Source organism: Dama dama, chromosome 10, assembly GCF_033118175.1.
Source record: "Dama dama isolate Ldn47 chromosome 10, ASM3311817v1, whole genome shotgun sequence".
NCBI classification, from domain to species: Eukaryota; Metazoa; Chordata; class Mammalia; order Artiodactyla; family Cervidae; genus Dama; species Dama dama.
The window spans coordinates 11,446,993-11,468,897 of NC_083690.1; the positions used below are offsets into that span (position 1 = coordinate 11,446,993).

General features: G+C 53.2%; 1 protein-coding gene across 3 annotated transcripts; it reads right to left on the reverse strand.

Moving 5' to 3' along the window:
• Positions 1 to 18,023: 18,023 nt before the first annotated feature.
• Positions 18,024 to 21,368, reverse strand: SOCS1 (suppressor of cytokine signaling 1). Of its 3 annotated transcripts, none has more exons than XM_061152840.1 (2): positions 21,252 to 21,368; positions 18,024 to 19,564 (listed from the first exon to the last, which is right to left on the reverse strand). In XM_061152840.1, the coding sequence occupies exon 2, from the start codon at positions 19,512 to 19,514 to the stop codon at positions 18,858 to 18,860; it is 657 nt and encodes a 218-aa protein (XP_061008823.1). In that variant the 5' UTR covers positions 19,515 to 19,564; positions 21,252 to 21,368; the 3' UTR covers positions 18,024 to 18,857. The 3 variants fall into 3 exon arrangements, with proteins under 3 accessions (XP_061008823.1, XP_061008821.1, XP_061008822.1); XM_061152838.1 differs by lacking the exon at positions 21,252 to 21,368 and adding an exon at positions 20,723 to 21,208; XM_061152839.1 differs by lacking the exon at positions 21,252 to 21,368 and adding an exon at positions 20,127 to 20,309.
• Positions 21,369 to 21,905: the final 537 nt, after the last annotated feature.

The window sequence follows — 21,905 nt, forward strand, 5'->3', positions numbered from 1 at the left end:
CTAGATCAACCCCAGAGAGGTCAGTGTCCCTCACAGCTCAGGGGTCAGAGTGGGGACTGTTCCATGATCAATTCAGGCCCCAAACCTTCCCTGAACTCTGGCCTGGACCCCTCCTGCTTGGACCTAAGAGCCCAGGAATGATCTGGACTTGGATAGTAGACTGGGAGGCAGAGACAAAATAAGATTCCTCAGACCCAACAGATGTGTGCTGGGTTCTTCAAGGGGTATTATTTTTATTTCTTCTCAGCTCTATTCTAATCCTTCCAGTGGAGTAGTATCTCCCCACTGCACAGAGAAAGTGAGGCTCAAAGTGGTTGAGGAAGCTTCCCCGGGTCACTTAGCTAGGAAGGAATAAATCTGGATTGATGACAATGATAATAATAATAATGTGACTTTGGGGACTTCCCTTGTGATCCAGTGGTTAAGAATCCGCCTGCCAATATAGGGGACACAGGTTCAGCCCCTGCTTCAGGTAGATTCCACATGCCACGGAGCAACTCAGCCCGTGTGTCACAGCTAGAGAGTGGATTGCACTCACCGCAGCTAGAGAAAGCTTTACGTAGCAATGAAGACCCAGAGCGCAGCCAAAAATTAATTAATTACTTTTAAAATAATAACGTGACTTCCAAGACCAGGTCACAAGAGGCACGTGGCTGCCATGTTACCCCCTCTTGGCTCGCTTGCTGCTGGGGAGGCCAGCTGCCATGTTGTGAGGGCACTCAACCAGCCCCACGGCAAGGCCCCTGCAGTGCGGAGCCGAGGCCGCCTGCCTCCAGCCTTGTGAATGAGCCCCCGGAGCAGGTCCTCCCAGCCCCAGCTCACTCCTTGACTGCGGCCTCCTGAGAGACCCTGAGACAGAGCCAGCCAGCTGAGTCATTCCCTGATTCCTGACCCACAGAAACAGTGCGAGATAAATATCTGTTCTCTTAAGCAGATCTACGAGTTTTCTTGTTTCTGCTGTGTAGCCAGTTACCACAGACCTAGTGGCTTAATAAATTTATTATCTCAAAGTTTTCCTAGGTCAGAAGTTTGCCATACGTTTTCTGCTTGAGGGTCTCACTGGGCCAAAATCAAGGGGTCAGCCGGGGTCCCAGTTCCCATCTGGCGACTCTGGGGGTAAATATCTGCTTCCAGGCTCCTTCTTGATTCTGGCAAAATTCAGTTCCTGTGGTTGTAGGTCTGAGGTCCCTGTTTCCTCACCAAGTATCAGCCGAGGGCTGCTCTCAACTCTAGAGGTGACCCACATTTCATCCACACATGGCCCCTCCTCCTCCACTCCAGCAGCACATCTTTCCTGTGCTTCAAATCTCTGACTTCCTCTTCTGGCACCAGCCAGAGAAAACGCTCCGCTTTTGAAGGGTTCAGGGGATTAAGTTAGATCCACTGGATAACCTCCCTTTTGTAAAACCAACCCTGTATCGTAACCTAATCACAGGAGCAGAATCCATTATAAACATGTCCTGGGGATGAGATGGGGTGGCGGGAAAGGATGGGAGCTCTCTCGGAATTCTCCCTTCCGTAGCACCAAGAGCACACAGAAATAGAAAACTAACGCAGCTGTTGAGAAGCTTTTTCCACATGGAAGCTCACGTCCTTCAGATTTAGAACCTTTTTTTCCCTCCATTTTTTCTGTCCCCTAACACTGATGAGCCAGATGTTCCATCTTCAGGGACAATCCTCTCCTTTCTTGATATTCTTATGTCGGATTTTTTAACTCTGTCTTTCTGGGAGGCTTTCCAGTCGCTTGCAAGGCTAATAGTGAAAGTTTTTCTTTCTGCTATCACCTCTCTAGTTCTTTCTTGGTCACTGAATGTTCCTTTATGCAGCATCTTGTTCTCATTTTAGAGATACAACGTCTCTTATTGCTCTTAGGGTTTTTGTTGTCTTGTGTTTTCCTCCTCCCTGCATTGGCCCTGTTTTCCAGGAGCTCTTTTTCTCTGCTGGTGTTGATCTCTGATTTTCCTTGTACAAGCCTGCCTCCAGTGTCCAGTGATCCTCGTCTTGTGAGTTCACACTGAAGATCAGGAAACTGAAAACAGACCATCAGAAGTTTGCTGACTATGGACAGGGAGTGTGGATAGGTGAGTCTCATCTAGGCAGCTGGGCAGGCTCTGGCTGTCACGGTAGAATCCCAGAGTCAGCATCCGAAGTGTCCTCTCCTAGGTGGGTCAGTTTCTCCACAGAGGATCCCCCAGCCTCCAGCCTGGGGTGGGTGGGGGTGGGAAGGGGAAGGGCTGCCAGATTCCAGGGACCACACTGGGTGCTGGGACTCATGACCTTTCTTTTTACCCTTTGTGTCAAGCCTGACCACACCTTCAATTCAGCCTCCTGTCCTCAAGTTCAAGGCCTCCAGCACAGGTTTTATTTAGATGGTATGTTTATTAGTCTTATGGAGTGAGAAGCTAAGAGAGCTGTTGTTGTTTAGTCACTGCTGCTGCTGCTAAGTCGCTTCAGTCGTGTCCAACTCTGTGCGACCCCATAGATGGCAGCCCACTAGGCTCCCCCGTCCCTGGGATTCTCCAGGCAAGAATACTGCAGTGGGTTGCCATTTCCTCATCCAGGGGATCTTCTCCACCCAGGGATCGAACCCCTGTCTCCTGCATTGGTAGGCAGATTCTTTACCACTGAGCCAGCTGGGAAGCCTAGTGTTGTGGAGTGAGAAGCTAAAAGAGATTGGAGGACTAAGAGTCTCCCAAATTATCCCTTTTTCCAAAATATTTATTTTCATTTATTTATTTGACTGAGCCAGGTCTTCATTGCAGCATGTGAGATAGACTTCCCTGACCAGGGATCGAACCCAGGTCCCCTGCATCAGGAGCACAGAGTCTTAGCCACTGAACCACCAGAAAAATTCCCAGAATTGTCCCTTTGCAGATCCATGATGCCAGGTGATAGGGTGTAAAAATGAACCAGACAGGTTCTGCAGTCAGGGCTGAAGACCTACTGATTTCTGTGCACCTACTATGTACTAGACACTGAATCTGGATCAGGGTTTTGTCCTTCAGGGACCATTTGGCCACCTCTGAAGACATTTTTGGTGTCACAGCTGGGGGTGGGTGTGGGTACTACTGGTGTCTAGTGGGTAGAGGCCAGGCACACTCCTCACATCCTACAGGGCACAGGACTGTCCCCAGAGCAGAGGAGTCAGTAGTGCTGAGGTGGAGAGTCCTGCCCTAGAATGATGGGACACGTTCCCTGGCTTCTTGGGAAGGGAGCAAAGGTTTTCTGTCTCCTCAGCACCTGCTGTGTGTTTTCACAGCAAGCCCTCCACCCAGGGGTCCTCCGCTCTCAGCCTGGGCGAGGGGTGTTGGGGTGGGTACCACACATGCCCTCTCCTGCCTGGTTCCCCATCCCCCGCTTCAGCCTCGGGGGAGGAGCTTAGGGTGGCAGCAACTATCAGGGTGCAAGCTGGCCCAGACCCGTGGCCCTGCTTGACGTTGGTCCCCACCAAGCCATGTGACGAGACCAGGCCACAAGAAAGAGGTTTCAACAAGCGTTATCGCTTCCTGGAACTCCGACTCGGCGACTTCCCCGAAGACCGGCTGTGCCTGGCGGGCGGGCTGTGCGCGGCGGGGACCGAACTGTGCACCGCGGGGACCAGGCTGTTCCCTTCCTCCTCCGCTGTCCCCGCAAGCTGCCACCCTCTCTCTCAGTCTGACTACCTGGAAAGACTCCACCCCCCTGGGCCCAGCGCCCCCATGGCTTGGCTGTCGGTTCAGCACCAGCCCCGGGAGTGGTGGGGCATTGCTGATCCTGGGGGGTCCTTCCAGTGACCTCTAGGATGCTTGGACCGAGCTGAGCCAGGCTGAGACCCCAGATGTCCAGAAACCCACCTGCTCTCCTCTCTGCCCCTGATGGGGCGACTGGCAACCAGGTTGGGCACAGATTTGCTTCAGTCTGCAAAATGGACACAAATCTCCCATTCCATTTCATCTGCCCATCAGACAGATGGTAGGCAGACACACAATTCCTGTTTCTGTCTTGCTGGTTTGAGCCTTGGAAACCCAGAGAGGGAAAAGTCCCATATTGGCAGGGGCAGAGAGGGGACAGAAACTGAAGGTTTCTTGGATGTCATTATCTCTGAGTGACTGTGATGACTCTGGAATAAGTCACTTCCTCGAGTCCCCACTTCACAGAAATCTAGACTGTAAATATAGACCTGGCCGCAATGGGGTGGGGTGGTGGGGGCCTGGGTAGCCAGAATGAGAGGGTGGGTAAAGAGGAGGAAGCAAGGAGAAAACTCCATCCTCTGAGCAGGCAGGCACCCCAGGGTCCTGCCAGTGGGGTTTACTTATTCTGTCGAAATGAAAATGCTCTGATGTTGAACTGTATTGCCAATACTCCTGTGTTTTTGACCTACAAAATCAGCAATTTCATGTGATTCAGCCTAAGATGATCCACCCGCCAGACTGTTTCAAGAATTAAAGATAGCATGACGTGCTTAGCCGCATGCCTGTATATAATTAGTGCTAAGTCAAGAATAGCCCTTATGTCGTATAACACATATATCATATCTCTTATCTAATAATATATCACCAATGATATTAGTGATACTAAATGTTATCCATTTTCTACTCCATCCTCCATTTGTCAAATCCACGTTGATTGATCATGCAGCATGTACCCAGGATGGGTGTAAGCATTCTTCCTTGTCACCAACACTCATGTCACCCCTGATCCCCAAGAATGCGCCCTGTGCAGGCAAGTGGTGAAAGCTCCCCATTTGTGTCCACAGGTGCCTAAGCCAGCACATCACTACATGTCACTTATCATTCTGAACACCCCTGCTGGGACCTCCCAATAATAGGACCTCTTATTACTAACTTGTGCAAGCTGCAGCTGGCTCACAGGTCATCTTGAGTTTACATTCAACCATGGTGTTTGGGCCAGACATCAACCTGAATTGGGAATATTGCTGTTCCTAACCACAGTATAGGACTTTACATCACTGCCTTTAATGTCATCTTGGTGTCTGCTCTATGTCTTAATCCAGGGCATATTTGGGATCCCAGTGACTGGTTCACCATCCTTGCAACAAGCAGATCATCTTAGAGTCTCATAAAGGAATCTGGGAAGATGGGGGAAAAGGTTGGAGCTGAGGCCAGAGCTCTGTGGCACAGTTCTGAAGACCTGTTGGCCACTTGGTTTGTATGTGTGTGTGTGGTTAACAATTTACCAAGTCAGAGACCCATTTGGGAGGTTGATGCTTCTGTCTGAATTCAGACCTCACTTAGGTACAATTTTGGTTTTGCCACATGTTAACTCTGTGGCCCTTGGCAAGTCATTTCACTTCTCTAGGCCACAGTTTCCTCATCTGAAAAATGGACACTAATAGTCCTACCCTACAGAGGGGTAAGAAGGACGAACCGAGACCGTGGGTGTGTATATGGTGCCCCAGTGGTGTCTGGCATATGGTGGGTGCTCAGTGTGAGCCTGAGTTTGAGAATTAGCTGGTGGCACAAGTCGTTTCTGCACCAGATACCTCCTGGGAAGGTCAGTAGCAGCATGACCAAGGCAGCGGTGAGGCAAGGCTGTCCCTCAGGGACACACCAGAGGGCTCCTCGGAGGGCCAGCCTCCCTCTCCTCAGCACAGAGTGCCCACAGCCTCTGCTAATGTAGCCCTGCCAACCAGCAGCCCCTCCTTTCCACCCTGCCCAGGGATGTGGGCCTCCCCCAAACAAGAGCGACTTCCCCTCCCTGCACAGCAGTTTTCCTGTCTGTAAAGAAGGAGCAAAACCTCAGTGGACCCTTGAGAGCATCCAGTGAGATGTGCCTCAGAAGGACAACATGGGTCGCCTTCTGGGCTCCAGCTGGACCTCAGCTTCCTTACTGATAAAACAGGTACCATTGTTACGACCTTGTCAACCAGTGACTTAGAAGGCTGTTCATGAAATGCTCAGTGGAAAAAGCAGGTTATGATATGAGTTATGAAGAGTGGTATCTTCCTTGCTTTACGTCCCTGGATATGTTCCAATGTCTCCTACTTTATAGTCTATGGGAACTTGAATAGAATTCGTATCCTGCTATTGGGTGAACATTGTATAAATCTTAATTATGTTGAATTGGTTCACAGTGCTTTTCAGGCCTACTTTATACTATTTTTCTGTATATTCATTCTATTAACTTCTGAGAGTTTGATATTGAAATTCCAATTAAAAACCTTAATTTATGTACTTTAAAAAATAATTGTAATATATGTAGCTTTGTTCTGTATTTTCCAGCTTTCCTGTAAATGTGTTATCATACTATCATAATTTAAAAAGAAAAAAGAATGGTGTCTTTTTTAAGAAAAAAGTGTGTATCTGGAAATCAGGAAAATATATAAGATGTATTTTGTGCTATCATTATTGGTAGATTCTTTTACGAATTTAACAACAAATGTGAAGATTAAAAAATAATGTGGACTGATCCAGGATGTGATTGTGGGGGCGGGGAAGCAGTGGGGATATGGAAACTCTGTGCTTTCCACTCAATTTTGATGTGAACTAAAACTGCTCTAAAAATAAAGTCTGGTTTAAAAAAGAAAAAAGGGAAGGAAAATTTTTTAATGTGGAATTTTTTTTTTTTCCCAGCACAAAAAAGTTAAGAACCACCATGAACAAGGAGGTGTGAAAGTGTCTGCATTCCAGCTTTCCTTGAGGGCAGATGTCAGCCGGAGAGGGGAGCACCCTGGGCCCCAGATCCTGGCAAAACTAGTCTTGCTTCTTTCAGTCGGAGAGTTGTTCGGCCTCTTCTTAGGATGAGTGGTTCCATTTCACCCACTCACCCTTTGTTCCCTGCAAACCTGACCCCTGACCCTCACTGCTCTTCAAACTCTGATTACCCAAGACTCTCTGGGGTTGCCAGTGACAGAAGCATAACTCAGACAAGCATAAGCAGAAAGGGAGCCTTGTGGCGTGTGTCACAGGTCAGCCCAGGGGTGGGTTTCAGGTCTGGCTGGATGTAGGGGCTCCCACGATGCATCGGGGCTCCGTCTTGTGTGTCTTCTCTTCCACTCTTTCGACCCAGCAGGCACGATGGCTACCAGCGGGCCTCCGTTTAGAGGAAAGAGTTCCTGCAGAAAAAGTCCCAGGAGGGTCTCTGACTGGTCCAGCTTAGGTCACATGCCTACCCTGAACTGGGGCATGGGGAACTCAGGCCAAGCCTTGCCCACATCCACCTGTGGTCACAGGCCCCCTCTGTGGACCCTCCTTTCCAGCCGCTGCGTCTCTGCACCTGCTGGCCCCTCTCCCTCTTTGGAATGTGGGCAGAGACGGTCAGGTCACGACTGCTCTGTGAGGGCCCAGATGCCTCATGCAGAGGAACAAAGGGGCACATTGGGCTCCCACAAACCTGGCTGTGAATCCCTGTTGTGCTCCAACAGGCTGTGTGACGTAGGCAAGTTACTTGAGCTCTCTGAGCCTCACGTTTTTCTCCTAACTTTGTCTCTCCACGGAGAGGTGCTTGTGTGCGGGAGCCCAGGGCCTGGGGTGGAGGGCGAGCTCCAGTGAGACAGCCACGGTCAGGATCTGGAGGCTGACTGGAGCTCGCTTAGGGGAGAGGCTAGGCCACCTTCGGATCTGCCCTCTAGCTGTGATGTCTTGGGCAAATACATCCACCACACTTCTCTGAGCCTTAGTTTCTCTGCCCGCAAAAAAAACAGAGAAACTTGCCTCTACAGGGACAGTTATATAGATTCACTGGAAGGACTGAAGCTCCAATACTTTGGCCACCTGACATGAAGAGCTGACTCATTGGAAAAGACCCTGATGCTGGGAAAGATTGAGGGCAGGAGGAGAAGGGGGTGACAGAGGATGAGATGGTTGGATGGCATCACCGACTCAATGGATATGAGTTTGAGCAAGCTCTGGGACACAGGGGAGCCTGGTGTGCTGCCGTCCGTGGGTCACTCAGTCAGACACTACTGAGCAACTGAACAACGACATACAGATATGGGAGATTACAGAGGTCACTTCGCACATGCTGTTCCCTCTGCCCGAGATGCCCTTCCCCACCCTGACTGCCCAGGTGGATTCTTTCTCAACTCATGCTTTAGGACTCTGACAGTGGCATCCCCAGGGTGCCTCCCCTAACTCTACATCCTCCACTGTCCTCTTATTCTTATACTAGTTAGCTCTTTTCCTGGTTCCCCCTCACCCTCCACCAACCCTGCAGCCACCTGGATCAGGGGATACCAAAATCCCATCGATGCCCTTTTTCTCCTAACTCTCTGAACAGCTCAGATTGGTCTCCTCCCTTGCACCTGGGCCTATTGGAAGCATGAATAAACATTTGTGGAATGAATGCTTGACTCCCAAATTTTCTTTCTGGAGAGTTCCCCCCAACTCTGATATGGGCCTATAGTGCCATCTCTGCTGGGAGCATGGCACCCACCAGGGGAGGGGGAACTTGGGTGAGGGAGGAAGTCCAGGTTGCCACTGGTAGCCCAGGCAGCTGATTTCTAAGAAACCAGCTGAGGGACAGGAAGGCTGGGGCAAAGCTCAGGATGGCTTTTACTTTCAGTTTTCTGCGTCTGGAGCAGTATAGGTACCCAAGGTTCTTGGCTGGGAGGGGATGGTGTTACAAGCACAGCATTGTCAAATGTCAAGGACACAGCCAGCACTTCAGGACCCAGACCAGGCCCGGAGCCCAGAGAGGTCTTGCCTGGCCCCATCCACAGCTGTCAGGGTAGGAGCAGGGGCCACTGAGGGTAACGGCCGCCCGGCCCGGCCCAGCCTTCAGGGCTTCCTCTTTATTCACTTGACCTTTATTTAGGACATGGTTTGGATTATTTATTCCTTCACCCATTCATTCATTCATTCCCTCATTCATTCACTCACCCATCCATCCACAAGTCCTTTCTCTCACTCCTAAGACGTCTCTGTCTTCTCTTTCCTTCCTATTTTCCCATGTTGTCTTTCCTCTCCTCTTCCCACTCCCTGTCTCTCCAGCTCTGCCTCCTGCTCCCTCGCTCTGCCTATCTGCACCCCTTGCTTCCCCCCAACTCTTTCTGACTGACTCACCCTTTTTTTTCCCTGGGGGAGGTGATGGCTGAGCTGGGCTTCGAAGACTGAGTAGGAGTTTGCCAAGTGAAGAGAAGGCAAGAGAAACATCAAAGACTTCCCCTGGGTTGCTCACAAGGCCAGAGGATGATGGAAGCAGATGGGGAATATGAAGGGGACACTGAGGGGCTAAAATGTACAGTGGGGCTGGGCAGTGAAGGACCTCAGAGCCCATGGGAAAGGGATCAGATTTTAGTGTCTAGCAGCTGGGAGCCACTAGAGTGCTCTGGGGTCATCTGACTTGGTCCAAGTACTGCTTCTATGACTTTTATCAGCTGTGAGATCTAGACAAGGAGCTCAACCTCTCCTGGCCTAGCCTGTGAAATGAGACAATAAGGATACCCATCTAGAAAGAGCTAGATAAAGGGGAACCAGTAGCAATACTCACTTGCAGGGGGAGCCAAGGGTATGTGTGTGTGATTTGGGGTGTCAGGTGACCAAATCAGTAGTTTAGATGGTCACACCCAATTCCCTCCATTGCCTGCAAAGGGGCTGAGCACACATCTCTGGTCCTCAGTTTCCCCATCTGCAATCCAATGAGTGGGAGGTCCACTTTAAGCTCAAGCCTGCACTCCTCACCCCACCCCCACGCCCTGCCCACCTGGCCGGGGGAGCCCACCAGGCCCCCCTCCCTCCAGGAGCCGAGGTACTTTCGCTTTGACCCACCTTCCAGAAACTGTGGCCCTTCCTGTCACCAGGTTAGCACAGAGGGAACTTGGCAAAAGATAAGATTAGCAGCACGGAGGAACCCCAGGCTGGCCATGCTAGGCTTTCATTTTTAGTGTCCCAAGCTGGGCCTCCTACATAGGGTCCACCCTGCCCTGCCAGTGTCACGCCTCATATTGAGCACATACTTTGTGCTTATAATCACTTCCTTTTAATACTCTGTACCTGTGAGATCTCAGGGCTTACCCATTTCACAGGTGAGGAAACTAAGGCTCTGCCCACAACACAGAGTTGGCAGCCAAGCTGGGCAGTTTCCCAGGCACGGGATGGGTGTCCTGGAGGGTCCCTGGATGATGGTTTTAGGTGAGACCCAGGGACATTTTGATAAAACATTGAGTTGCTGTGAAAGATTTCCTATTTTCCACTCAAGTAAAGGAGACAGTCTCATATGGGTGCTACTGTGTCTTAAACACCTCTCTGACACCTGACACGTCTCTCTCTTCCCCTCCCTCCCTCGATCTCAACCACACACAAAACAGGCTTTTTTGTTTGTGTGTGTGCTCAATCATGTACAACTCTTTGCAACTTCATGGACTGTAGTCCGACAGGCTCCTCTGTCCATGGGATTTTCCAGGCAAGAATACCGGAGTGGGTTGCCATTTCCTCTTCCAGGGGATTTTCCCAACCCAGGGATCGGACCCGCATCTCCTTTGGCTCTTTCATTGGCAGGCGGATTCTTTACCACTGCACCACCTGGGAAGCCCACACACAGCAGACCTTCTCTGAAAGCAGAGCAAGACACCAATCTCTAGCTAAAACTTACTAACACTGTTTGAATTTCGTTGCATTTTTTTCAAGGGTTACCTTTTTGTGGCAGGTGACTCTGGCTTTCTGTGTATTGTCAATGATACATTTCCCTTTGAATAAAACTTACCTAAGAAAACCGAGTAACTTGAAGAATATAATTGAATAACATAACAGCTGCAACTTGGATAGAGCTGGCAAAAATCATAAAAGTGGATCTCCGGTGTCTGACGGTTTGGAAACCTTAGCTTAAAGCAAGGGAATGGCTGCAAAATCGGGCTGCCTGTGTTGGAACCTCCTAGGTTCTGCCACGTAGCTGCTGTTGACCCTGGGCACTTTATTTAACCTCTCTGTGCCTGTTTTCTCATCTGCAAAATGAGTATCATAACAATAATAGTGTCTGTTTCATATGGTTCTTGTGAGGGTTAAATGAAATACAATGCATGAATTACATAGAACAATGCCTAGTGTCTAGTGAGCAGTTGACATGATGAGCTGGTAGCCTCCACTGTTTGTAGCAAATGACAAGTTGAGAATGCAACCAAGTCTGTCTGACTTCATAGCTGTGCTCACTCAAATACACGGGGCAGCCTGTGTGAAGCAAAATAGTAATAATTATTGTAACCTTTATATTTGCGTGGTGATCCAAGTTATCCCCACTTAGAGTAAATCATTTGATCCTCATAGCCCTTCCGAAGCAAGGCAGAGTGGGTCTCATTTAGTCTTGTTGTTATTCAGTCACTCAGTCGTGTCCGACTCTTTGTGACCCCCTGAACTGCAGCACACCAGGGTTCCCTGTCCTTCACCATCTCCCGGAGTTTGCTCAAACTCATGTTCAGTGAGTTGATGATGCCATCCAACCGTCTCGTCTTCTGTTGTCCTCTTCTCCTCCTGCCGTCAATCTTTCCCAGCTTCAGGATCTTTTCCAATGAGTCAACTCTTTGCTCAGGTGGCCAAAGTATTGGAGCGTCAGCATCAGTCCTTTCAATGAATACTCAGGGTTGATTTCCTTTAGAATGGACTGGCTTGATCTCCTTGAAGTCCAAGGGGCTCTCAAGAGTCTTCTCCAGCATTGAATCTAATTCTGGTTTTATAGATGAGGCCACTACAGTCACACTGTTAACAGGACTTGAAACCAGGGCCTGGGTCCCCAGTCTTTCTGCTCCTCCCTGCTGCCTCCCACAGTGAAATGTTGAGGGGAGGGGCCACCAAGGCTGACTTACCCAGGCCTCATCCCCTCCTCTCCACCGTGCTCCTGGATGCCCCTCCCGGCTGCACCCAAGCGTGGGAGGTATGGGAGGGAGTGTCTCATCCCACAGGCCGCTGCAGGTCCCCAGGTGGGGCCAGCCCCGAATGTCACCCTCCTAACTCAGGATCCAGATGTCAGGCTCACACCATTCCTGTCTTTGCCCGTCAGCATTTGCACCCATTCCCCACCCCCCAACCCCCCACCGCCTGCTGCCAGGACTGCCCCAGAGCTACTCCCCCAGGGTCCCTTCTGATCAAGCAGCCCTCTCCTAGGCTGAATTCTGATGCAACCTTGCAGATAAGTTACCAGCCCACTGTCTCGTGTGGCTTTCCAGCCTGTGCTAGGGAGAAAAGGATGAATGAGGTGCTCTGAGCCCTGGCTGGTTGTATGGCTCTGAACATCCTCCAGGGTGGCGCTAAGTCTCAGAAACTTATTAACCCATGAACCCCTGAGCATGGTAGTTAGTAAGATCATGACCTTGGGCATCAAGTACCTGGAGTCAAACTGTGGCTTTGCCATTTATACATTTGCGGTGGGGGGTGGGCAATTCCTTCACTTTCCTGAGCCCACCTCCGTGATACAACCTGGGCAAAGTATAAGCATCCTTTAGCTGCTCGGTAATTGGCATTATATTAATACAGCAGCAAGGCAAGGATCATAAAGCAGAGAAGCCAACCTTAATTATTGGAGACCTATCACGTGTTAAACACTGTACAGGTACCCTTTTATTTAATCTTGTCCATGGGACGGGTCAGTCAGTCAGTCAGCCAGTCATTTCAGTCGCTCAGTCAACCCCATGAATCGCAGCACGCCAGGGCTCCCTGTCCATCACCAACTCCCGGAGTCCACTCAGACTCATGTCCATCAAGTCAGTGATGCCATCCAATCATCTCATCCTCTGTCATCCCCTTCTCCTCCTGCCCCCAATTCCTCCCAGCATCAGGGTCTTTTCCAATGAGTCAACTCTTCGCATGAGGTGGCCAAAGTACTGGAGTTTCAGCTTCAGCATCAGTCCTTCCAATGAACACCCAGGACTGATCTCCTTTAGGATGGACTGGTTGGATCTCCTTGCAGTCCAAAGGACTCTCAAGCGTCTCCTCCAACACCACAGTTCAAAAGCATCAATTCTTCGGTGCTCAGCCTTCTTCACAGTCCAACTCTCACATCCATACATGACCACTGGAAAAACCATAGCCTTGACCAGACAGATCTTTGTTGGCAAAGTAATGTCTCTGCTTTTTAATATGCTACCTAGGTTGGTCGTAACTTTCCTTCCAAGGACATGGGACGGGTACTGTGATTAATCTCATTTCCAGGTGAGAAAGCTAGTGTTCAGGATCTGGGTGCTCTGTGAGTTGGTGCAGCAGTGGCGGGTGCGCACCGGAATGGAGTGGAAGCTCTTTTTGGTCTCTTAAGACCAGAGTGGGCTGGGAGATCCCGCTCTTAGGGGCTTGACCTGACCGCCCTCTCTGCGTGGGTGGTGAGGGCAGGAAGGTCTTCCAAGCGGGTAGCAGGCCCAGAGCGGCATTAGGACCACACAGAGGCCAGAGGGGCTGCGGAGCGGGGGCGGGGGGACCTGCCCCGGCTCAGAGGGGCCTTGGGAAGCCCGAGCACAGTCGAAAGGAGGCGAGCACTGACAAGACCTGAGGAGCAGGCGAGGGCGGCCAGTGACGTCATCAGTGCGCGGCACCCGGCGGCCTGGGCGCCCTGGGGCCCGGCGAGGCCTTGAGGCGACGGCACTCTTGCGAGGACAAGCCCTTCACCTTGAGACCTAACGAGGCGCGGGAACAGCATGTACAAAGGCCCGGTGGCAGGAGGGAGTGCGGTGAGTACTGAGGCCAGCCGCGTGGGTCCTCGGGGGGCACTTGGGCCTTCTCCTGAGCGCATCTGGGAGCCGTTGGAGGACTGGGGCTTGGAGATCCCCAGCCTCACACAGGGGTGTCTGTTCTGAGGAGGTCAAACAGGTGGTCTCAAGCATGGAACCCTTTTCCCCTGTGGGCTGAGGGCGAAGACCAGGTGGGCGGTGCAGTTGAGCGCCCATCTTGGGCACTGTTGTTCCTGTGTGAATTGGCTTCCTTGAAGACCACACTCTGCTCTCTGAGAGACCTTGAGACCCCTAGAATCGGCCCAGGGCTATTTTATTCCCTAGAAGCCTCGAGCCCTGGGGAGTCTCTGGATGATGGTAGTGGACGCCAGGTGAAGGGGCTGCCCGGGTGAGGGGGATGCAAAGACACTGAACACCCCCACCCTATGTCAGGCCCAGTCCACCTCCTCCTAGGTCATGTGCTTCCTCTCCCAAAGTTGAGGCTGGCTGCGCCAAGAAGCCCCTCACTGGAGTCTGTGAGGCTGTGCGCTGGGGGTTTGTTCAGACCTAGGTTGGGGATCTGATCATAATTGTGGTTTCTGACTGATGCCTGCCCCAGGCCTGCCTGGCCCATATCTGGTCTCAGCACCAGTCCCAGCAGGTCCTGTGACTGTCCTGCCCCTCTGTAGCCCAACTGGCTGGAGCTGAGATGTCTGACCAAGAATGACCCCTCCCCTACACACACACACACACACACACACACACCCATCCCCAGATACACATATAATAAGGAGCTGAGAGGTCTGACCAAGAATGACCCCTCCCCTACACACACACACACATACACACACACACACACACCCATCCCCAGATACACATATAATAAGGAGCTGAGAGGTCTGACCAAGAATGACCCCTCCCCTACACACACACACACACACACACACACACACACACACACACACACACACACACACCCATCCCCAGATACACATATAATAAGGAGCTGAGAGGTCTGACCAAGAATGACCCCTCCCCTACACACACACACACACACACACACACACACACACCCATCCCCAGATACACATATAATAAGGAGCTGAGAGGTCTGACCAAGAATGACCCCTCCCCTACACACACACACACACACACACACACACACACCCATCCCCAGATACACATATAATAAGGAGCTGAGAGGTCTGACCAAGAATGACCCCTCCCCTACACACACACACACACACACACACACCCATCCCCAGATACACATATAATAAGGAGCTGAGAGGTCTGACCAAGAATGACCCCTCCCCTACACACACACACACACACACACACACACACACCCATCCCCAGATACACATATAATAAGGAGCTGAGAGGTCTGACCAAGAATGACCCCTCCCCTATACACACACACACACACACACACACACACACACACACCCATCCCCAGATACACATATAGTAAGGCAAGGAAGCAGTCAGGGAATCTGATCACAGCACAGATTAGATCGGGTCACACCCTGGCTCCCCATCACAGTTCAAATCCACACTCCTCACCAGTGACTGTGCCCACTGCCCTCCTGTTCCGCCTTACCTCCTGCCACTCGCCTTCACTCAGTCCCATCCCCTCCAGCTCCACCAGCCACTGGACTGGGCTGAGCTCGTTCCCAGCTGCTGTCCCCTCTACCTGAAACGCCTGCCTCCCTGGCTGGCTCTGACCTGTCATTCCAGGCACAATTGCAGCATCACCTTGGAGGGGCCTTCCTGACCTTTCTTTCTGAAACAGTCCCAGTCCGCTGTCCCACCACCTAGTTTGAGTTTTCATGTTGAGCGCTGTCACTACTTGGAATGCTCTGGTGCCTTTAGTTTCATATTTAGTTACTGTCGGAGGCCCTGAATGTGAACTCTGTGAGAGCAGGGGCCAGACTCCCTCGAGTTTGTCCATTGCTGTATCCACTGGGCTTAAGAGTAATGCCTGGAACATAAGTCAGTGCTCAGTGTGTGTTCGTTGAACTTCATCATCATTTATTGAGCACCGCATCATTAGGAGACATATGGCCAGACTCTGGGCTAAATGCCTTATGTGCATCGCTTCAGGAAGAGGCTCAGCTCTGCGCTTCCTGGCTGGGGCACAGTTAACAGTTCCACTCAAGTTGGGAAGATCAAGCAGGCTGAAGTGAGACCTGGGGAAATGCCTTTTCATAGGGTTCCTCGCTCTTCCCCCCTCTACTCTTGAAGAAACCAATTGCCTTGAGAGTGCGGCGGACCTGGTGCAAGTCTTGGCTATCACTTTTGAGTTGTGTGACTCTAGGTAAGTGACAGTCCTTCTCTGGGCCTCTGTTTCCTCATCTCTGAAATGGGGGGCAGAGTCCCCCGCTGAGGAAAGGCTTTGATGCGGGTCAGAGGCTGTTCTCACCCCGGCCCGCAGTCCCCGTCAGCCTGGAGAGCGGCCCCTTTGCCATCCTGCCTGCCCGCCGCTGCCCCGCTCACCCGCCGTCAGTGGGAAGAATACCTCAGTCGCACCTGGGCCCCCAGCCCAGGCCCACACATACACCAGTCCTCCTCTCACTTTTCATTCTTGTAAATTGACGTCAGCGCTGCTGAATCACGAAGCTGAGGTTTGAGAGGACCTGCACCACGGGGAAGCCACACGGCGCGCGCCGCCCCCCTCCCCGCCCCCCTGCCCTGCAGCGTCTGCACTGCTGGGCCCATCTGTTACCCAGGGTCTAGAGTGCAGCTCCCGGGGGCTTCTAGGTCATTGCAGGTCACTTCATGTATGGCAGTATAGCTTTAAAAAAAAAAAAAATGACTCACAAAGAGAAGGGGCCAGGTCTGGGGAGTGTGAGTAGAGGAGCTTCAGTTTCAGCTGTTTTGCTAAGGGAAATGGGTTTGTGTATGAGTTTGGGTAATGAAGATGTGACTTCTAAGCTTTTTTTTGAGAGGGGGAAAAACCCTGGAAATATTATAAACTTGACTGTGATTTGTCCCTCCTTAGATGAGGACCTGTTTCCTTATCTGTAAAATAGGAATGTTAGTTAATAGCACCTAAATCCTAAGGCTCAGGTGAAGGCTGAATGTTTTAATATAGGTGACTAGGCGCTCAGAATGGTGCCTTCCCAATGATGCTGATATGTTAGCAGCTGCTACTGTTATTATTTCGACTGTTAGGCCCTCACGGGAGGCTAGTGCTACCCAGCCTCTGAAGCAGTACTGTCTGAATTTGCCACCTGGCTCCACCACTTGCCGTATGCCCTACTTTGCCTCTCTGAGCCTCAGTTTTCTCATCTATATAAAGGGGGAAGAGGTTTATAACTCACAGGCCAGTTGAGAGGCTTAAACAAAGTAGAGCAGGGCCCAGCATACAGTAAGCGCTCACTGAGTGTTTGCCGTATGCCCAAGCACTGCCTTCGTGGTTTCTCCTTGCCCTGCTAGTGCTGGGCAGGAGACAGGAGAGTCTGAACACGAGACTTGGGCCACAAAGCACAAACAAAGGGAAGGGAGACAGTTCAAAGAAGAAAAAGCAGTGATTCCTTGGAGGCACACAGACGTCATCTCCCTCCCTCCTTCCCTCCCAGCCCGCCTCATTAAAGGATGAAATTGCCAAAGCTCTCTGAGATCCTAAATCTCTCCCGGCCATCCTTAACCTTGGGGCCTGGAACCTATTTAATCCCCAAGACAAGCCTGGGCCACGCCAGCTTTCCGGCTATCAAGTTAATTTTATGCTGCAGTTTAAAGTCTGAAAGGTATTATTAAATATTAGGACACTCCATTATAAGCATGTCCAGGGCTGCAGAGGGCCATTCGGAGTTCTAAAATTGAAGTGGAATGTGTCTGTGAGGCCGCTTAACCCTACACCGGAAAATGACTCGATTCACCGGGTGCAGCACCACAGCCCTGAGTGGCCAGCAGACCGGCCACAGATCCAGGAGTAGCCATAAAACCCGTGTCCTGGGCACTCTCTAGTGATGCTGGCCAGCCCCAGTTTTGGAAAACATCACCTACTCCATCTACTATGCATCAGTACCTGCTGCTGAGGGTTACAGCAAAGCAACCTTTTCCAGCAAGCCATTTCAGAGGCAGTCGCTGAGGCCCCTAGCGGCAAGGGGAATTGCCCAGAGCTGCCAACAGGGCCCTCCTGCCACCACAGACCACAGAGCGTCTTTCTGGTTGCAAGTTGCTTGTTCACCAAAAAGTACACAGAGACAAGACAGGGCGGGAAGAAGGAAGTTCAGACCTGACCCTGTTATCCCCATCCCATCTCAGTATCTCTGTCTCCCTAGATACCGAGTTTCAGAATGTACCACTCCTCCCTTCCAAAAACTCATCAACCCCCCCACCCCCACCCTCTTCCTGGAAGAAGCTGTGGTCACAGAATGAAAGAAGTTTCCCCTCTGTCATCCATTTCAAACAGATTTCTGGGAGGACGGCCAAAAAAAGGCCCAAGTGTCTTCTCTAACACCAGAATGACCACAGGCAAATTTACCCTGCCTCGGTTTTCTCTTCCATAAAATGGGGATAAGAGCCTTGCTTCATAGGGTAGTCTTTATAGATTAAGTAAATTTAAGCATATGTAAATAAAGTACGGAATAGGACCTGGCAGACATTAAGCACTCAGACACAAAGTGCCCTTCTGCCAGACACACAGTACCAAAACTAGACCAAGGGTTCCTCTCCGTCTAAGAGCTGAGGGTGAAGCCATGTGGGGTTCCCAGCCACAGAACCTGGGGGGCCACACACCACCTTCGGCCACACACCACCTTCAGCCACACCCAGGTCAATATTAGGAACCCAGACCCACTCAGAACCGTGGAAAACCTTTGACCAAAGCACACGCTCTAGAAACTTTTTTTTTTCTTAAAAAAAAAAAATTTCATAATAAAGTTTATTACCTAACTGGTGGTAAAAAATATAAAATAGGATTCTGCACAGCAGAAAAATAAAGCCAGAGACCCTCCCCCAACCCCTGGTTTGTGCAAAGATACTGGATATATGTAAACATGAAGAGGTAGGAGGTACGAGTTCAGGCCCTGGCCCCACGTACAGTTTTAAATTAAGCTACTACGACAACCAGGGGGACCCAGAGGGAGCACCAGGAGGGGGCACCCTCAAGAGTTGGGGAGGGGTCTGCGGCCTGGTCTCCAGCCCAGGGCAGGAGGCGCCTCGCCCCCTACGCCAGCTCCCTCCAACCCAGGTGGGGAGGGCACCCACATGGTCCAGGGAAATAATAATTAATAATAGAAAATAATAAAAGGGCGACCAAGTTAATGCTGCGGTGCGCGGCCGGTCAGATCTGGAAGGGGAAGGAGCTCAGGTAGTCGCGAAGGACGGGGTTGAGGGGGATGCGCGCCAGGTTCTCGCGGCCCACGGTGGCCACGATGCGCTGGCGGCACAGCTCCTGCAGCGGCCGCACGCGGCGCTGGCGCAGCGGGGCCCCCAGCATGCGGCGCGGCGCCGCCACGTAGTGCTCCAGCAGCTCGAAGAGGCAGTCGAAGCTCTCGCGGCTGCCGTCCAGGTGGAAGCGGCCGGCCTGGAAGTGCACGCGGATGCTCGTGGGGCCCGAGGCCATCTTCACGCTGAGGGCGAAGAAGCAGTTCCTCTGTCGGCTGTCGCGCACCAGGAAGGTGCCCACGGGCTCGGCGCGCAGCCGCTCGTGCGCTCCGTGCACGCTCAGGGGCCCCCAGTAGAAGCCGCAGGCGTCGAGGAGCGCGCTGGCGCGGGTGATGCGCCGGTACTCGGCGTGCGAGCGGAACGTGCGGAAGTGCGTATCGCCCGGGGCCGGGGCCGGGGCGGCCGGGCAGGGCCGCAGGCGCGCCGGGGCCGCGGACGAGGGCGAGGAGGTGGAAGAGGAGGAGGAGGAGGAGGAGGAAGACTCTGGCCGCCGTCTGGGCTCTGCTGCCGTGGAGATTGCATTGTCGGCTGCCACCTGGTTGTGTGCTACCATCCTACACGCAGGGCCGGCCGGAGGGGTGGGCCATAGCGTCCGGGGGTGCGCTGATGGGGGAGACAGGCAGTGAGCAGGGAGTCCGGGTGCGGCTGGGCAGGTGAGGGCCGGCGAGGGAGCTCGGGAGGGGCGGGGCCCTGGGCTGAGCCGCTCCTAGAGGGCCGAAGGCTCAAGCCCGCGTCCGCGCGGTCCTTTGGGCCTCAATGGACTCATCTAGAAAATGGGCTTGCCCGCCCGCGGCGCCCTTGCTGGCGGGTGGGAGCTCGGCGGCGCTCTGTGCCGCCTCCGAGTATGAGTCTGAGGAGGGGGCGTGGACAGAGGCGCCGGGCAGAAGCCTGCCCCGGACTCGGGCCACTGGGTCCTCGGCTCACCGCCCCGTGGTTGCCGCCTGCCGGCCAGGCCGGGAATAGACGCCTCGTCCGGGCGATTCGGGCAGAAAAGCAGGGAGAAAAGCGGAGCTGCGGGTACCCCAAGCGCGGGGTCCGCCAGGATGGACCCCGCAGGGGCCAGGGGCGTGGCGGCCGCGACCCCACTACGCAGCCCCCGAGGCCGCCGCGGCCCCGTGCGTTCCTCCCCTCTCCCTCCAGCTTCGTCGCCCAGCGTCCGTCTCACCTGGCGGCGGGGCGCGGGGCGCCGCGGGCGGGGCGGCGGGGGTCTCCGGGGCGGCTCTCGCGCATGCTCCGGTGCCGGGAGCCGTGCAGCTGCCACGGCCGCAGCTCTTTCTGGTGCGCGCCCGCCCCTGCACCAGTCTTTTAAACCGGCTTGGACGCGTGGGGTTTGCTAGGCCCCGCCCCCTCCAGGCCCCGCCCCCTCCAGGCCCGCCCTTCCGCGCCACTTTCGGTTTCTTTTTTTTTGCGCACCGCGGAGGCCGGGGCTGCTCGACTTTTCCCACAAATCGGGGACCCCTCCCCGGGGAGGTCCCCCAGCCCTGACCTAGCCTCGCACCAGTCCTAGGACCCGTCTGTCAAGGTCTCTAGCACTACCCTTGAACCTCCGGGGCACTTCTCAGCAACCCCCCTTTCAGACCTGGCGGCCCTCCGGTACCCCCACTGCCTTCGGTCGCAGATTTCTGCCGGCAAGCCCATTAGGATACTCCGGACTGGCCCTGACACACCCGTCACCTCCTCCAGGTGTCTCAGCACCCATCTCTGGTAGACCTGTGTCCTCTACTCTGGAGCCGGGCACCTCCACCCTATCCCGGGTCTCACCTGGGACCCCTCGGGACTGCTGCCTCCATCGCCCTGCCCACCTCGTCCCGGAGCCTCTAGATGGCCGCCTCCGCATCCCTCTCTGCCTGTCGCTGTCCCTGGTCTTAGCTTGGGCTTCCCAGGAAGCGGCGGGTTGACCACAGGCTTCGGAGGAACCCTTTGGCGGCGCGGGAGGGGTACCTCGACTGCGCGCCCAGTTCCTTGGAAACCGGGTGGGGCCTGGCAAGGTCCCCTGCGGCTTTGGCCTGCCTTTCCTCCTGTGAGACAGCTGGAGAAACTGAGGCCCAGTGACCGGCAGAGGGGGAGCTCCAAACGAGGCACACCCTGCTCGCTTTTATTTTGGGGAGAGGAGGGAGCGGCTGGGCACCTCTAAATGCACTTTGGAGCCCAGTGAAAAGACAGTTCATTTTCAGATGTGATCATTCCAGAAGCCTACTCTGAGCTTTCCTGGCCGGTCCCTCCTCTTCCTTCCTCCTCTCTTTTACAGATCCCACCCCCCCCCCCAACTGCTCCCTCCCCACACTCATACCTTGGGTCTTGGAATGTTGGGGTACCCGCTACAGTTTGTACATTTGTGTATGATGCTGTCTGTCATAGAAGGTCATGGAATAGGTGCCTGGCTGGTACATGTATTTTTGAATGAAAGAAAGAACAAATGAGCTTGGGGGCCGGCTGGTGGGTGGTGAGTTTCGCAGTTTGGAGGGGTCAGGCGGAGTAGCTAGGCTTGGCAGGGTCCTGCCCAACACTGGCACACACTGCCCTCTACAGGCAACTCTCAGGCCGCAGCCCAGCTTGCTGCTTGGCTCCAAGCCAGCACTAGGTCCTCCTGCCAGCCTCCCTGGCGCTTTCCTGCCCTGGCCCCAGGCAGAGCCCAGGACCCCCGTGTTCCCTCGTGAACACAAGAGGATGGCCCAGAACCCGCCTTGTATAGGATCCCACTGTCTCCTGGAATTTGTGTTGGCAGCAGCTGATGTTGGTCGTTGATGCGGTTGTCCTGGGTGTGTGTGTGTGTGTGTGTGCCTGGGTGTGTGTGTGTGTGTGTGTGCCTGGGTGTGTGTGTGTGTGTGCAAGGGCATGAGAAGATGCATAGCCATGCCTGTGTCCTGGTGTGTGTGTATGTGTGTGTGTGTGCAAGGGCATGAGAAGATGCATAGCCATGCCTGTGTCGTGTGTGTGTGTGCGC